The 16,931-nt window shown below is 68.3% G+C and overlaps 1 protein-coding gene across 3 annotated transcripts in view; it reads right to left on the reverse strand.

The window, feature by feature from the left end:
* Nucleotides 1-16,931, reverse strand: part of BAHCC1 (BAH domain and coiled-coil containing 1) — a 56,785-nt gene that overhangs the window by 26,076 nt on the left and 13,778 nt on the right. For all 3 annotated transcript variants that reach the window (XM_047758996.1, XM_047758997.1, XM_047758995.1), the window contains exon 2: nt 9,173-9,352. In XM_047758996.1, coding sequence (XP_047614952.1) covers nt 9,173-9,352 — 180 coding nt within the window. The remainder of the gene's footprint in view (nt 1-9,172; nt 9,353-16,931) is intronic.

Here is a 16,931-nt window from a genome sequence, read left to right on the forward strand (position 1 = left end):
GCCCCTCTGCGTGTGGAGGGGCCCGGACTGTCTTCCTGGCCTGGCACTGCCCAGCAAGAAACACCAGCCACACCCTGGACTCAGCTCTGGCTGCCGGGGACACCACCCTGCCTCCCAGACAGAGCTAACCCTTGGCCAGGGGAGGTGTCCAGACACAGGCACCCTGGCGTGGGGCAGGCGCGTCCGCTGGATGCCCAGAGCCACCAGCCACCAGGACACAGCTCCTCATGGCTCGTCCTTCCCCAGCAGGCGTGGCGGTGAGGGCCGGGGGAGGGCAGAGGGCTTGCACTGTGTGGCGGTGTGGCCGCTGGGCCGGGTGGGCCGGGCGCCATCTTACTCCCAAACTCATGCTTTTCCCCAGGGAACATGGGTCCCAGAGGAGCTGCTCGTGGGGACCCCTGATTGTCCCAAGAGCCACCAGCTGCCGGGAGCTGCCTCCCACCTGCGTTCTGGGCACCTGGTCTCTGATGAGGGAGCAGGAGTCCCAGGGTTTCCCCAGGGACAGGGACAGGGCCGGGCCGGGCTGCCAACAGTGCCAGGACCAGTGTTTGAACAAGAGTCACAGCCAGGCCTGCCACAAGGGAGCCATGAGCCCCACATCTGGGGAACAGGGGCGCCCGCAGCCGCTCAGAGCATCACAGAGCCAGGAGCTCTGTGCAGTCTGCCCCTTAACGTTCTTCCAAACTCCTTTCGGACAGAAGCCCTCTGCCGTGCCGGTGGAACCCCTGGTGACAACTCGGGGCCGCAAGCGCCACCGAACACACGAGACAAAGACCTTTCCAGGAGGGGAGGCGGGGAGCCTCAGGACACCTCCAGGCTCCACGTCCTCGGGGGGCCTGAGGCCCCGGGCCCCCTGGGCACTGGAGCTGCTGAGGGAGGTGGGGGGGGCAGAGGCCAGCTCCACCTTGGTGCCAGGGGGTGTCTGCGTGCAGGGGGGCAGCCCTGGAACTCACTTGTGCAGGCCCGAGGGTGCGGGCGGCCATGCCTTCGTGGGTGGGGCCGCGGAACCGGCTCGGCGGCTGGGTGAACGGACGCGGGGCAGAGCTCGGAATGGGAAACGGGCGGGCACCACAGAGGGACACTCCGGACCCCAGGGGCATGGCTCCCTGTCCAAAGAGGCGGGCCCTCGGGCAGGAGCCACCGGCCGCTAAAGACACACATGATGCTCTCCGGCCAGCACATGCCTTGTAAGGCTCTGAGAGGTCACTGGATGTCGCCCCGAGTGGGACTCACGTCCCCCGGTCCCATCTGAAGACGTGGGGAAGGTGCCCGCCGCCGCCCCGCGCGTCCCCCCTGCAGCCCCGCCTGCGGAGGGCACGGCTGAGCCTGGCTGACCGGCCTGGTTTGTGTGCGGAGACACAGCTGGAGCAGATGTTTCCCAGATTAAACGCAGCTCCTGGAAGACTTGACAAAAGCCGAGAGCTGGGGAGGGGGGGACAGGGCGGCCGGGCAGAGGCCTGTGTGTGTAGCTGGGGGTCGGGGGGGGGGGGGGCGCGGTTAAACCGCGCAGCTGTCCTCCTTTAATTGGCTGCTGTTAAATGTTTTACGGGGCCTCATTTTGGTAAACAGAAGTCTGTAAATTCCTCCTTCCCAGACTCCGTTTCCCAGGCACAGACCCCCCTGTGACCCCTCAGGAGGTCTGGGCCTCCCCTCCGCCCACCCGTGCCCTCGGGGGAGCGGGCATTCAGCCGGGCGGGCCGGGGTGGGCTCCTTCCGGCCACACCCTCTGGGGCCAGAGGGAGGCCAATGGCCATGCATGTCCCCTCCGCGCGCGACCCTGCGCTGGTGGCCAGGGATCAGGGGCGCCCTCTCCTCTCCCATGTCCAGACTGCCTGCCCCCCGCCCCCCCCCCCCTCCGGGACCCCAGAGGAGAAAGAGGGGGAGGGAGGAGGAAGCACATGAGGGCGGCGGAAGAGGAAAGGGAGAGGGCGGGGGGAAGGGGCCCGGCCGGGGTGGGGGGCACCGGGGGTGCGGGCGGAGGGGAAGCGGAGAAGCCCTCCCCGCCGAGCCACAGAAAGAACCCTTTCTTCTTCCCAACAAGACCGCACTCTCTGAATTGAAGAAAATAAAAAATGATTTTTAGGAATCAGAGCAGCTGTTCTGAGACCAGGAGCCAGAAGCCAGGGCTGCTGTGGCCGGCCCGGGGCCGCCGGGTGCACGGAGGTTTAGACCGCGTGGTGGGCTCCGAGGAGGGCGCAGGGGGTGGGGGACGCCGTCGGACACCCCGGAACCCAGGGCTGGGGCTCCTCGAGTCTACACTCCTCCAGGGGTGGTGTGGTCCAGCACCCCCTCATTCCCAGGCCCTCGCGGCCCCTCAAGTCCAGCCACTGAGGTCACCCCAACTGACAGGTGGGCTCCGGCTGTGTCCCTGGAGGCTCCCGGTGAGCTCCGGGGAGGGGCCCCGGGGCCCAGAGGTCACATCTACTGCATCGGAGAACGCCCCCCCATCCTGCCCCCACGCTGAGTTACCGGAAGACTTAACCCAATCCTGTGACAAAAGCGACAATGGGGCGGGGTGGGGGGGGGTCCCGTCACGGCACAGCAGAAACGAATCCGACGAGGAACCACGAGGTCGCGGGTTCGATCCCTGGCCTCGCTCAGGGGGTTGAGGATCCGGCGTGGCTGTGGCTGTGGTGTAGGCCAGCGGCTACAGCTCCGATTAGACCCCTAGCCTGGGAACCTCCACATGCTGTGGGAGCGGCCCTAAACAAAAAAAAATCGAAAGTGGAAATGGGATATAAGAGGTCGAGGCCCCTTCCAGCATCCCCCGGGCCCCCAAGGGCCACATCCCGGAAGGTCGGGGTGTTGGTGGGAAGTGTGCTGAGCGGGCAGGGGGAGCGGGGTCAGTGGAGGCTGCCAGAGGTCAGGGTCTGAAGGACAGAGGGGTGAGGAGGGCGGGGACAGTTTGCGGAGGGAGAGGGGGAGGGGGCCTGAGAAGGGGTGGCTGCCCGGGAGGACCCAAGGCCTGTGGCAGGTCTCTCAGCTGGGGGGGTAGGGCACCCCGAGGCCACCCTCCTCTCCCGCCAGTCAGCTCGGCCCCACCCACCTGTGCAGCCCTCACCTACCCTGGGCTCCACGCCTCCCCAGCAGCCCAAGGTGCCCCAGGGCACCCACCCCCCTGGCAGGTCCCCCCTCCTGCGGGGATCCCGGCCAGCCCCGGGTGGGGGGTCAGAGGACTCCCCACCGCAGGGTCCCTCCAGACCGCCACCCCCAGGCCCGCGGAGCTCAGTGTAGACACTGCAGGCTCAGCAAACTCTTCCAGGGCCTGGGGCTCAGGGCTGGGATCAGCCCATGCCGCTGGTACGTGCCCCAGGTCCCCGCAGGCTGCCCGCACGCCCATGGGGGCAAGGCCTTCCATGATGGAGGGCCCCGGCTCCCTGCACTGCCTCGACAAAGACGGCCACCTCCCTGGAAGCTTGAGTTGCTAGAAAGTTCTCCCCACCACCGAGCCTGAAGCCGCGGCGGCTGGGGGCTGAGGGGGCTCCCCACCGCGTGCCTGGCTGAGCCCCGACCCCTGGGGCCAGTCATCGCGGGTGAGCTCCACGGAACCTGGGTCGAAGGGTCCCCAAGCGCCTCCCTCTGGGTGGGGGACCAGGACCCCTCCCGTCGCCTCTGGGTCCGGCGCACCTGCCCGGGCTCCGATGGAGCCACCAGACCAGCTCACCCCACCCACGTCCCGCAGCCCTGACGGCTCCCGCCCTCGCTCTGCCTACGAGCCTCCTCTGCAGAGCCCTAGCCAACAGCCCAGAAGCCTGGCCCACTCTCACGGGTTGGTTTTTTATTATTATTATTTTTAGGGCTGCACCCAGGGCATGTGGAGCTTCCCAGGCTAGGGGTCGAATCAGAGCTACAGCTGCCAGCCTACCCAGCTGGCGTAGGCTCACGGCAACACCGGATCCTTCACCCACTGAGTGAGGCCAGAGCTCGAACCCACAGCCTCATGGTTCCTCGTTGGATTCGTTTCCGCTGTGCCGCATTGGGAACTCCCTACTCCTAACATTTTGAAAGCTACGACATGTGCCAGGCTGGGGGCCCGGACCCAGCGCCCAACCCCGACTGGGTGCTGGCTCTCTCCCACGTGACACCCCTCCCACTCAGGGTGCCAGCGGGTTGAAGTGTGGTGCACCAGTCTGCTGAGTGACAGTGACTGCCCAGGACGGCGGGCTAAGAAGGATTCTGAAGCAGCATCCCCGTGCAGCTTGGGAAGGGCGGCAATCGACGAATCCGGTCGGCCCCGGGTCCAGGAGGGGCCCTGGCAGCGAGGTGGGAGGACACTTGCCACCACCCCTGCTCTGGCATCTGAAGGGAGTGACCCTGGCACAGCCCCTCTCCACACCCTCACTGATTCTTGCCAAATACTCTGCCTCTGTCCACAAGCCCCTCAGGCTCGCACATGGGCTCAGCACCCTGGGGTGTCGAGGCTCTGCTTCCAAGTCCAGCTCCCGGGATCCACCGCCCTGGGTTTCAGGAGGGGGAGCCCAGAGAGACCCCCTTCTCGGGCTGGAGGCGGCTTCGGGAGTGCCCAGCGGGGGGCTGGGTCGGGGGGGGGGGGCCCTGGGTGCCCCCCCCCGCGCACACACTGACCCCCAGCCACACGGTGTTCGGGGCCTGGCAGCCTCGGTCTGTTCCCAGGCCGAGGGGAGCGGCTCAGAGCCGGGGGAAGGTGCCAGCCTCCGCGGGCGCCTCTGGAACAAAAGCAGCAGGCAGCCAGCCCAGGAGCCAGGCGCTCATGGACAGGCCCGGGCTCTTGGCCTGTGCTCCGCAGAGAGGAGCCGGGCTCAGGCCCCATGAGCAGGCAGGCAGGGCTCGGCAGAGGTCCCTTGGAAGGTGCGCGGCCTGTGGGTGGGGAGGGCTGGGGCGACAGGCCTGAAGCCGGGGGAGATGGTGACAGTCTCAGAGCCTGGCGCTGGGAACAAGCTGGCCCCCAAACCCTCACCAACACCCTCACAGCAGCTCTGACTGCCAGGGAGCTCGGCTGGAGGGAAGCCTGGGCCAGCCCTGCCTGGACCTCCTGCCCTGGCTCCCCGCCCTGCCTTCCTGTGGGCTCCAAGCCCCCTCCTGTCCCCAGGGGCGTCTGATCATGTGCTTGGCGGATCCCGGGGGCCTGGGGCCACGGAAACGATGCCAGCCAGCCCCACGCCCAGGTGTGAACCTGAGAGGTGCGTCTGCCCAGGCAGCGACGCCATCCCGAACCCCAGTCAGACCAAGGGCTGCCCATATACCCCTGCTGCCAAGGTCGGCCCAGGGAGACACGCAGCTCCCCGGCCCAGCCGTGGACAGGTGCTGCAGGAGACACGCAAGGACAGAGCGGCCCCTGGAGGCCACGTCTCTGATGAGGATGTGCCTGAGGTGAGGACGCTGAGGGGCCGAGGTCGCCAGGAGGGCGCAGGGAGGGCTGGCCACGCGAAGCCGGCGAAGGCTCTGGAGGGGATCAGAGGGCCACACAGAACCGGCCTCCTCCTGGCTCTGATGAGCTGGCTGGAGGGATCCCGTCTGGCCCGGCTGCTCCGCGCCCCCACATCTGGATCTCGGGAGCTTGGGCCCTTCTCCCACGCGGTCCCCAGACCTCAGAGGAGCCAGCGGCTCCCACGGACCCAGCCCCTCCCCTCTGGCACCAGCAGGGACCCGGAGGCAGCGGGAGGGGTGCTGCCTAGTGCGGGGGCGGATTCAGAGGCCATCCTGACCACACCGAGAGGACCGAGGCCGGGAGAAGGGGAAAGGGCCCAGGTCCAGGGCAGGGGCCTGCCTCGGAGAAGGGCAGGTGACAGCCCCTCCAGATGGCAGCCATGGGGGCCTCTGAGGCCACGAGGAGATGCTGACCTCGGTCCCGCCCACAGACATGCTCCCAGAAGCCCTGGTGGGCCCCGGGGTCCCCGAGGGGACAGAGGGACAGCAGGGAGTCAGCCCCTGCCCCACTGGAGGTCTCCCTCCAAGCCCTGGATGGAGAAGTGGTGCTCTGACAGAGACCGGCCAGGCTAAGAGCCAGCACCGGCACATGTGCCCACTGCCGCCCCAGGCTCCCCCTCCAGGTGGCACGAGAGACCGTGAGCAGCGCAGGCCGAGGGGGAGCAGGAGCTCCGGCCCCCATCCCTCCGCAGCTGAGCCCCCAGGACAGGATCCCCTTTCATGGCCCTGTGGGTGGTCCCCCCAGGCAGCTGGGGGTGGGGCAGGGAAGGAGGGGGGCAGGCTGGCTGACAATAGGCCCAGCTGTGCTGCACCCCTGCCCCCGCTGCTGGGACCCACCCGGGGCAGGCTGGCTGGACGCTGCCTCACCCCTGCCTGGGGCCAGATCCGCCGCCCACCCTCACCCTGGGCCCCAGAAGGGAAAGTCCAGCCCCTGGGGAGACCCCTCATTGGGCGAGCCTGGGGGGCCAGGAGGCCCAGGGGCGGACAGACCAGCTCGCCCCCCCCCAGCCAGATGTTCCAGGGCGGCTCCCCTGCACCCCAGCTGCTCCCTTGAGGAAGCAGGAAGCCCTGGTCCCAGCTCTGGAGGCTGCCTCACAGATGGCGGGACAGAGAGGTGGGGCCCCTGCCTGGGGTGGAGGGGCAGCTGGTCCCCAGTGGCATCCAGCCCCGTCCTGGCCTCTTTGCTCTTGAGCTAAGGACCTTTTCAGGGGCCCAGGCCTGGCCAGCCCCAGGCTGGGGAGGGGGCCACAAGAGGCTTTGCCCGGCCCATCTCCTCGCCCATCCTGGAGGCGGTGAAAGGAAGCCGGACGAGGGTGAGGGCCAGACCTCTGAGCAGCCCGCCCAGGCAGCCCACCGGGCCTGCCAGCCCCCACTCTCCGGCCATGTCGCGTGCCCCCCGCCCGCCTGGCCCTCCCTCCCCCTGCACACACACACGGCAGAGAAACAGGCCCCGGCACGCGGGGAGCCAGCTGGCACCCAGTCAAACTAGCAGCCAGGCACGCTGCCAGGGCAGCCAGCCAGCAAGCGCTGCCACTCGCCCCAGCCCCGCCCGCCCGAGGCCTTTCCGCGGAGCTCACAGCGAGGCAGCCGCACCACGTGGCCCGTCAGGGAGCGAGGCTGCAGAGGGCGGAGGGCCGGGGAACCCCGCGGGAAGGGGTTCCCCGGGCAGGGCAGCTTCACCCACGGCAGAGAGAGGGAGGCAGGGTGGGGAGGCCAGGCCCGGGCTGGGAGGTGCTGCGGCTCCCAGGACAGACGCACCAGGTGCCCACAGGTGGGACCTGGCAGGCTGGGTGCCCCCCGCCTCCGCCCCGGCCACTGCTCCCCACCGACCATGTGTTCCGGAGCCGGGGAAGGGGGGGACCCGCAGCCCTTGCCCCATCCCTGCCCCCCGACACAGCGCCCTCCCCCATGAGGGTGTGGGCGCATGCGACCTGAGCAGGGGCCAGGGGCTGGCACAGACCACAGTGCCACCCCACACTGGCTTCCCAAGCCACACGGTGGTGGGAGCTTCGACGGCCAGGTGGCCCCAAGACTGGCTGAGGGCGGCGGTGGGAGCGACTCCCGGCAGCGGCTGGGGTGGGGGGGTGAGTGTCTGGGGGCTGTTGAGGGAGCTGCCTGCAGGCTGCCACCACCCTGCCCTCCCGGCAGCCCCCAGAGGGCAGATCGGGGGGCACCTTCTCTGGGGCCCCGAACAGGTGGCGCTGCCCACAAACCACCTCCTTTCGGAAAAGGTCCTCACGGGTGGACGGGAGGGGCGACACACACGCTTCCTGACGCAGCGCTCAGCCACCCCGACCCTGACCGGGGCCCACGCACCTGAGGCTGTGCCGGGAAGGGCGGCCGTTAGCTGGGTGCGGTGGTGGCACTGGCTGCTGCGGGCCTCCTTGCGCCCCCACCACCCAGGGCTCGGCCTCCTCCTCCCCTCGAGGACATCCTTGGGAGCCAGATGCTCCTGCTGGGACCAGGAGTTTTCCGGCAGACACAGAAGGCGGGAGGGTGGGAGCAGCAGGGGCGAGGGGTACCAGGAGCTTGGGGCTACCCAGGGCCAGCCCGGGAAGCCCTGAAGCCGGGCCGGGCACCACCGCCCTGGGCGTGCCCTGGGGAGGCTGCTGAGGGAGTCTGGCCCAGGGACCCTGCTCTGCCCACCTGGTCCTCAGGGCCGGCCTGGCCGCCCCTCCACCGGGGAAGAGAGTGGCTCCTTATCGCCTGCCCAACATGTGTGCTCCGCACGGCGCTTCGAGCCCAGATTATTTTAACAACTGTCCCTCACTCGTCACCTGTCCCGTTTGGAAAACAGCCCCTTTCTTGTTGCACAAAGAGAGGTTTCTCTCGCTCTCCAGCAGCGCCGGGCGCTAATCTCCCGGCCTGGAACGCGGGCGGCGGCGGGCGCGGTGTGTGGGTCCGCGTGCTCTGCAAACACAACGCCCGCCGCTCAGCAGTCATTGAGTTACGGCGGTACCGGTGCCAGGAGCGGAGAGCCCTCTGTGCCCGCTGCCAACTGCAATTACCTCTCCGCGTGCCAGCCGCCGTCGGGCTTAACCCTTACCACGCCGTGGGGGCCCAGGGGCCGAGTGGATACCAGCAACCACGGGCCAGGGAGGCTGCTCACGTCACAGTGCCAAAGGGCTGAGCAGACAGCGGGCACCTGGGCAGGGGGTGCCCTCCCTGGGGAAGCTGCAGGGAGCCCCGGCATCCTAGCAGGGGCCCTCCTGCAAGCCACAAGGCCTGAGAGCCAGGCGCATGAGGCGCCTACTGTGTGTACAAAGCCACGGCAGCGGGGGGTGGGGGGTGGGGTGGGGGGCAGGGGCCTGGGAGGGGCTCTGCTCTAGGCCGGGCCCCCAGGGTGGCAGCCTGAGTCTGTTGACAGCTCTCTCCTCCCTGGCCCTCCCTCCCAGCTGGCACATCTGGAGCCCATGCCTGCTTGAGTCTGGGGGTGGGCGCAGCCTGCGGTGGAGGGCGCGGCCCCGCCCGGCCAGCCCAGCTGTGCTCCACATTTGCCTCCCGGAGCCCTGCCGCCCGCTCCTTCTTCCCTCCCTGCCCATCTCTGGTGCACATCTGGCCAGGACCACTGGCTGGCGGGCCCGCCCCCTCTTTCCAACCAATTACCACCTCCCCCGTGCGGGCTTCCTCGACAGGGAAGCAGCCCCTCGCTAGAGTGCCTGGCAGGGTCTGCAGCTGGCTCTCCCGGCAGCAGCGGGGGAGCCCCTGGCCGCACCCCTGGGCCCGGGCACCACGGGGCAGCTGGGAGCTGGAGCCCGGCACTTACCTTCGTGGGAGTGGGAGAACCAGATCTGGGAGGCGGTGGGGTGGGAGCCACGGTAGGCCTGCTCCGAGGGGGAGGGCGTGGGGCCGCTGGGGTGCGCGGAGGCCGCTGAGCCCAGGCTGCTGGTGAGGAAACTGCCCATGAAAGAGGAGGCCGGAGAGTTCCCCATCAGGCGGCTGCTGGCTGTGGACGCAGGGGGCAAGAGTGAGTTGGGGGCGGGGGTAGTGAGAAGCCCTTCTCTCGGCCAGACTCCTGGGTCCCAAGCGCCCCAGGCTTTTGCCTTCAAACGGCCAGCAGCCGGGGTGGGTGCTGCCCGATCGGCCGACAGTCAAGCGCCTGCTACTGTGGCACCCCAAGGCTGGCACTGTCACGGTCATCACGGTGCCCACCTTACCCCGCCTCCATCAACCGGGTGCCAAGTGGTGTGGCAGAATCAACGTCCAGGCCCAGGGCCCATAGGGAACAGGTGGCCCTGCGGGGGACCTCTGCCCCGGAGGCAGAGCCCCTGACTCTCCCAGGCCAAGGCTGGCAGACGCGCCAGAACCCGTCTCCCGGGAGGACGCGGGTCTTGAACCTTCTCCGTGATTCCCACTGAGGACCCCATCGGAGCGGGGTGCCCTCTGCCAGGCGAGCAAGAGAAGAAAGTGAGGCAGAGGAAGGGAGCAGACAGAAGGGCAGGGAACGGCTCTGACGCCCCCAGGCTTTCTTGGATCAGGCCCCCACCCGGGCACTGAGACGCGGAGAGCAAGTCACAGTCTAGGACGTGGCATTTCCCCTGGCAGCCAGCCTCCAGAGCCCCCGACACTGTGTCCCCTCTCTGCCCAAGTGCAGTAGCCAAGGCCAGGCTGCTTGAGGCTCCCGGGGTTACCATGGTGATGGGTGGACCGCGCAGGAAGGGCAGACTCAGAGCTCTGTGCAGAGCAGCCCCCAGGGCCCGGTGGGTGGTCTGGGCTGCACAGCTCAGCCCCCACCCCGGCAGGGGCCCCTGGCACCTTGTCCCCTCATGGGCAGCCAGCCTGGCTTGGGACCATCCAGGGTCCAGGGAGGAGGGACCTGGGGGCTTGCTATCCCATCAGGCTGAGTGGAGGGGCCTGGCAGGGTTGGCAGGGGTTCTGGGGGCCCCCGCGAGGCTGCAGCCCAGCCCGAGGTGAGTCAGGGCAGCGGTTTCCCTGCCCTGGAGGCAGGGGGAATTGGTGAATTCCTGATGCCTCATCCAGCCTGGCTTGGCCCTGGGAGCTTCCCAGACACAGGGTGAGTCAGCAGAGAGGCGGCAGGCCCTTGAGCAGGGGAGAGGGAGGGGCTGCCCCTGCCAGGACCCTGGCAGGTCCCCTCCCCTGCCTTCTACTCCCGTGCAGGAAGGGGACACTCGGCTGAGAGAGGCAAGGGCCTCCGGAGAAGGGTATGTGCGCACCGGCCGGGCACTGGGGTGCGAGCTGACCTCTGCAGCAGGTGTCAGGCCAAAGGGAGACCCCGCGCGGACCGGGGGGCCGGGGGGCAGGGGGCGAAGGTGCCCAGGAGCCAGGGACTTCCCGGCCCGCAGGGCTGGGACCGCTGTGGGCCTGGCCAGACCACAGGAACGTCCAGCCAGGGGAGGGACTTGGGCTGGGAAGGGAAGTTCTGGCCTCGGGGCAGGCGGGCGGGTGGAGCAGGCGGAGACAGAGGGCGGCCCCTGCTGGGCTCCAGGGACCTGGGGGGGCCATGCCTGTGGGATGAGTGAGGCCTCTTCCTGCCTCGCCCAGGCCTCTCCACCCCCGCACCCTCCCAGGAAAGTCCCTCCGCCCTGCTCCTCCGGGGGACAGTGGGAAGCAACCGAGTCCAGAAGTCGGTCTGGATAAAGGATTTCTCCAGGAGCTCAGCCTGAGAACCTTCAGTTCTCCCACACCACGGGGAGGGGCCGGGGGGCGGGGGTGGCGCCAGGCCCCGGGCTGGGCGGGAGGAGCGGCCACCCGGAACCTGAGGCTTGGAGGCAGCCCCCTCACAGACCACCTCTGCAGACCCACCCACCACCCTCGCCCTCGAGGCCACCCACCTGCAGCCAGAGCAGGTGGGGAGCAGGCCTGAGGCCCAACAGGGCGTCTGACCTGACGGGTCCCTTGAGCTGGAATTTGGGTGGGGGTGGGGAGGCACGGGACTCTCAAGGGCGGGCATCTGTTTTGACGCTATTCCAGAAGGGGGTCCCACTGCAGGGAGCTTTGGGGGGTGGCGGCATGCAGCTCGGCCAGCCGGGGTCCTGGCTTCACATGGCAGGCAGGGGACAGGCCAATGACAGGACGCACTTCTTGCCGTGGGCCTCCCTCGGTCCCATGCCAGCCAGTCTCCCAGCATGGGGGACCCCCTGGGTGCTTGTGAGTCCAGAAGCAAGGGCCCCGCCCCAGAGTGTGAGAAGTGAGGGGGTGGGACGGTGCCCCAGGCCTGAGCTCTGGCCCCGGATCTGGGCTCCCTGGGAAAGGGGGGGACCTTTCGTTCCGAGCCCTCGGGGCCGGTCACAGCCTCGTGGGCAGCTGGAGGCCCCCAGGGTCCTGCCTCCGGCTGGGCCACTGATCCGAGGGTGAGGGGTCTCCTGCCTCCTCCTTCCTTTCATGCTGAAGACGGAAGAGGCTTGTCACATGTCTGTAAATCTCCGCCGTTAGACACTCAGGTGAAATGAGGAAGGGGGCAGAAGGCCCGGGCACAGCCGTGGGTCCCACGGACCACCTGTGAGGCACTGCTCAGCTCCAGGGCCCCAAGGCTTGTGCCCTGCCCTGGTGGGAGACTTGTGCCGGTACCCAGGTGGCCTCTCCCTCCTAAAACCCCAGCCCACGGCTCTCACCCCCTGCGCAGCAGGCCAGTGCGGGGAGGATGGGCGTGGGGGCAGGTGCAAAGCCAACTCCCTGCCAGGTGCCCAGCCCGGGGCTCTCCCTCGCCGTCCTGAGCCAGAAGTCTGGAAGCCACCGTGGGTCCTACAGGCTTTGCCGGGGGGCCCTGCCGTGGGGGCGAGGCGAAGGGGACTGCTGACACCCAGAGCCTCCCCGACCCCTGCCAGCTCCTGACCCGCGGACTGAGTGTCCAGGACGCTCCCATGGCACCTCCACAGCCAAGGAGTTTGGCCGTGGCACCATGCCCAGCCAGCAGAGGCGTGAGCAGACCTGGCTGCCACCTCCCCAGCCCCCACCCGCTGACCAGTAGCCAGCCCCAGACACAGCCTGAGCAGAGGCGGCCTGGGCCCCGGCCAGGGCTGGAGCCGCGCGGCCAAGTCTGGCCGGGAACTGGGCCGGAGGCTTCTTTCCTCTTGGCAGGGTCCTTGCCCATGGAGCGCTGCGGTCAGTGGCCTGGGGTGGGGGGGACAGCGGGAGCCCTGATCCTGGCACCTTCTCACAGCAGGGGCTTTGCGCACCTCGTATTAACCCAGGTCACTGCCCTCCAGGTGGCGGGCCCACCCCGGGGCTGACAAAGGAACAGCGTCACAGGGCTGGCCCCGCGGCCCAAGCCTGGGCTGGGTCTGGATGAGGCCTGTCCCCTCCGAGGCTGCCCTGGCTCCTTGAAGAGGGGGGTGGCCTGTGCCCTTCGTCCCCGGGGGGGCTCTCATCGCAGGGATCCGGCCGCATCGAGCATCATGTCGAGACGGATCTGAACGCGGTGGGAGGTGTCGGCGGGGCACAGAGGCTGCCCGCTCTGCCCCGCGCCGGCTGGCCCCACCACCCGGCCCGCCCCAGACACCGGGCTCCAGCCCCAGCCCCAGCCCCGCCGAGGACGCCACGGAGGCCTGGCCCGGGTGCCGGGCTGGCTGAGAAAACCGCTCCGGAAGCCAGAATGCCCGGGAGGGCTGGTAGACACCCCCTACCCACCCCGCCGCCTCGGCCCAGCTCCTCCACCCGCCGAGGCCATCCGTTCCCACGCCCCAAGGCCCAGACAACCTGGACCGGAGGCGGGCGGTATCTGGATCCTGGCTGTGCGGCTCCTTCCCTGCCAGCTGCCCGGGCTGGACAGAGCCAGGCTGCAATGCCCTGACACCCTGAGAGGCTCCAGGGACCGCCGAGCCCAGGCTTCTCTCACACGTGCTGGCTCTGGCAGAGGTGGCCCTGTGTGGCCAGGTAAAACCAGAGGGGCGGGGGGGCCTTCCGCTGCCAACCTGTTTGCCAGGCCCACCTGCCGCAGCCAAGATGGTCAACAGATGTGCCCGGGGAGCCTCTGGTCCAGAGAGGGTCTGCCTGCAGCAGAGCACCCAGAATACGAGGGGCCGGCCGGGCCTGGGGGCCTCCCACCCCCACCCCCTCCCCCTGAAGCAGGGAGAGACAGAGACGGGCCCCAGAGAGCTGGGAGAGAGAGCTGGAGCCCAGAGCTATGGCAGGAGGAGCGGTTTTGTGTTTTTTTGTTTTTGAACTTGGCCACCGAGACAGCATCTTCCTTTTCTGGAAACTGCGAAATGGGTTATTTATTTATTTGTTTTTTCAAGGCCTGGTTGTGATGGCTGGTGGCCGCTCCCGAGGAGCAAAGCCCCTTTCCAGGCTCTCGGTGCACCCGTTGCTTCTGGGTTTCTGGAAGCCCAGCTGATGGGTTGCTGGCATGGGGCTCCCGGCGCCACCTGGCCGGCTCCCACCTCCCACCTCCCCCAGGGCCCTGCAGAGCCCAGCTGGGCCCTGGGGCACCCGCCTGGGCCCTGGGGACAGCGGTGGCGGCTGAGACACTGGAGAGATGGGTGGCCGGCCTGGAGGGTCGAAATGCCCCTCGTGTGCTGAGCCAGGCCCCAGGCGGGCAGAGGCAGGAAGGACAGCGGGACGCGCCTGGCCCACGCTGCTCTCAGGCCGCCAGGAGAGGAGGACGAAGTCCAGGCCGGGGGTCTGTGGGGACGGAGCGGGAGAGGGCTCGGTCCAGCCTGCTTGCAGGCGGGTCCATCTGTCTGGCCACCCACAAGGATGGGGGAGGAGACAGGGTTGGGGACACCAGGCCCTGGTGGGAAGGGCTGCTCTGGGGCTGCCCGCGGGAAACCCAAAGGGCTGCAGCCCTGGCGGTGGCAGGTGCACCACAGCGCCACCCATAGACCCCCCCGCAGACCCCCTCCGGGTGCACACGAGTCTGCCAGCTCCATCACGTTGCCACCGGGAACTGGGTCAGCTGGGCTGGAACCCACCAGTGCCCAGGCATGAATGAGCATGTGTGTGTGCGTGCGTGTGTGTGTGCACACGCGTGTGCAGGCACAGAGGCAGCCAGGGGCTGTGCGTGGGCACTTGGGTTTGTCTGGGTATGTGTGCCTGGCTCTGAGTGTGTGCACGAGGTGACTTGTTCTTGTGCGAAGGGGTCCCTGCGCCGGGACACTCAGGGACACTGCTTCCCGGAGTCGTGTCTCCACCAAACCGTCCCCCTACTGACCCAGGCCCTGAAAAAGACTCCTGGCCTTTGGCTCTGTCTGATGCCAGTGGTGACATGGGAGGGCTGCCAGGCCGCGCCCCTGGCGGGGGACACATCCAGCTTAGACGTGGTGGGAGGGGAGGGGAACTCTAGCCTCAAGCCTGTACCGCACTGAGGCCCCAAGACCCACCAAGTCCCCTGCTGCCCGGGAGTCGGCCCCCTCCGCAGCCCAGCGGCTCAGTCCCCCGCCACCTGAGGCTGAAAGTGGGTCCAGGGCTTGTGTGGCTTCTGGGGGCAGCTGCCAGGCAGTCCGATGCCTCCGTGGTGCAGAAGCGGCTCAGATGCCCTGTCTGCTCTGGGAAAACCCTGCCCGCCCCAAGCCGCCCCTCTGCTGCCACAGGCCTGGAGTCCCTGAGGACCCCACCCCAGGAGCCCAGCTGCCGTGCACAGCCCCAGGAGATGGAGGGACAAGAAGGGGAGGCCCAAGAACAGGGAAGGACAGCGGAGAAGGACGAGGCTGCAGAGCCGGGGGAGGGGGCAGCCAGGGGAGCGGGGGAGGCGCGCTTCCGCCAGCCCCGCCCTGGGACGTGGGGCCCGCCCAGAAACATGAGCACGTCGCCTGGGAAGCCCCTCTCTGCGGGCCCAGGAGAACCTTCCAGGAGACCCGGTTGGCTCAGAGGCAGCGTCTCTCAGGCCATAATAGGAAAACTCTGTGGTTACCGAGCCACCAGCCCCACAGATGCAGAGGCAATGATGACAGGGACAGGCCCAACCACCAACAGCCCAGAACTAATAAAAGAAAAGGAAAACCGGATATAAATCTGCTTCTTATTAAAAGGGTAAATTTAGCTTTGGCTGGGGCGGGGGAGAGGGGGCGGCCCACACGCCCCACGGGGCCGCCCTCGGACTCTGGCCAGGGATCCAGAGGGCTGCTCCCCCCACTCCTGCTCTTCACACCTCCCGGGGGCCCCGCCTCCCGCCCGCCTCCCACGGCCCAGGCCAGGCCGCAGTCAGGCCGGGGTGGGGGTGACCTGGCCCCGCCGGCGCCACCCCCTCCAGACCCCGCCAGCCCCAGGAGCATCCTCGGCCAAAGCCAGGCTTCCCTTCACGCTGTCTTGGAACAAGCCGGCTGTACGGAGACGAACGCCCTGGTGGTGCGGGGGCAGTGCAGACGCGAGGGCGCACAGGCGCACAGCACGCCCTGGCCCCTCCGGTCCCCTCAGAGGAGGAGCCCACCCGGACAGGGTCGCAGGTGCCCGCTCTGCCCCCCCCACCCCATCCCCTGGACCCGGGCACCCAGCAGCCCCGTGCTGGCCTGGGACCCCCGCACCTCAGCTATGGGCTGAGGGCGGGGAAGGGGGCCTGGACACGGGGGTAGGGGGGCACCGGGCTAGGCGGGCCTGCTCACAGGGTTTGGTCGGGTCTGGCGGGGCCAGCACAGGATGGGCTCTGATGAAACCCGGTTCAAGCGAAGGCCCCGGGCCTGTGGGCAGTGAGTTCGCCCTGCTGCCCACCCCTTCCTGCACTGCGTGACCCAGCCATGGGGTCCTGAACAGCCTGGCACTAGACTCCATCCCGTGGGTGCGACCCTTCTGCTCTGCCTCTGTCCCCGCACTGCTGGCTGTGCTGCGTGGAGGCTCCAGGGCCGGAAGAACAGGAGAAATTAAGCTGAGGGGAGGCAGGGGCCACCACCCTGGGCGCTCCCCGATCCTGTGGACTCACCCATCTATCTGCCCCCCCCCCTCCTTAATCCACCCATTTATCCGTCCATCCCCCCACCCCACCTCCCCCGCTTCCACCATCCCCGGAACGTCCACGGTGGGTCTGGGGTGGTCAGAGTCCCCGAACAATTAGCCTCTCTCTTGCCACTGCTTGCTGTGTGCCCAGCCTGGGCACTAGTAAAGGGCATCTGGGCTACAGCCCCCCTGCCAAGCTTCCTGACCCACCCCCAGCCCTGTGGCTGCAGAGATGGACTCAAGCATCACTCCTGGTGGGTACCCGGCCCCGCTGCTGTCGTAAACACGGCACTCGCACCCTGCCAGGAGGCTGGCAGTTTTGGGGGCACTGAGACGCACCACTTCTGTGTGGCGCGTTGAGGAAGGGTTGGTAGGGTCCCTCCAGATGACACCCCCACATCCTGCCCCAGGTCTCAGCCAAAAGGCATCGAGGTGGAGCTGGTTTGGATGTGTGTGGGCGGATCTGAAGAGCCATCCCAACGACACTGAACAAGGCTAGAGGCAGCACCATTCCGGAGCAGGGTCATGGGTCATCGTACAGAGCAGCCTGTTGCACCCCCTTTCTCGAGAAGCTTCATGGGGCCCTCTGATGGTGCCAACTTTTTGTCCTCGTTTCCCAGACAACTGCTTCAGGTACCGTTTGATCCAGGCACACCTTTCTGCCACTTAGGGACCCTCTATTCAGGCCCGGCCGCACCTCT

This window comes from Phacochoerus africanus, chromosome 14 (genome assembly GCF_016906955.1).
Source record: "Phacochoerus africanus isolate WHEZ1 chromosome 14, ROS_Pafr_v1, whole genome shotgun sequence".
NCBI lineage: Eukaryota > Metazoa > Chordata > Mammalia > Artiodactyla > Suidae > Phacochoerus > Phacochoerus africanus.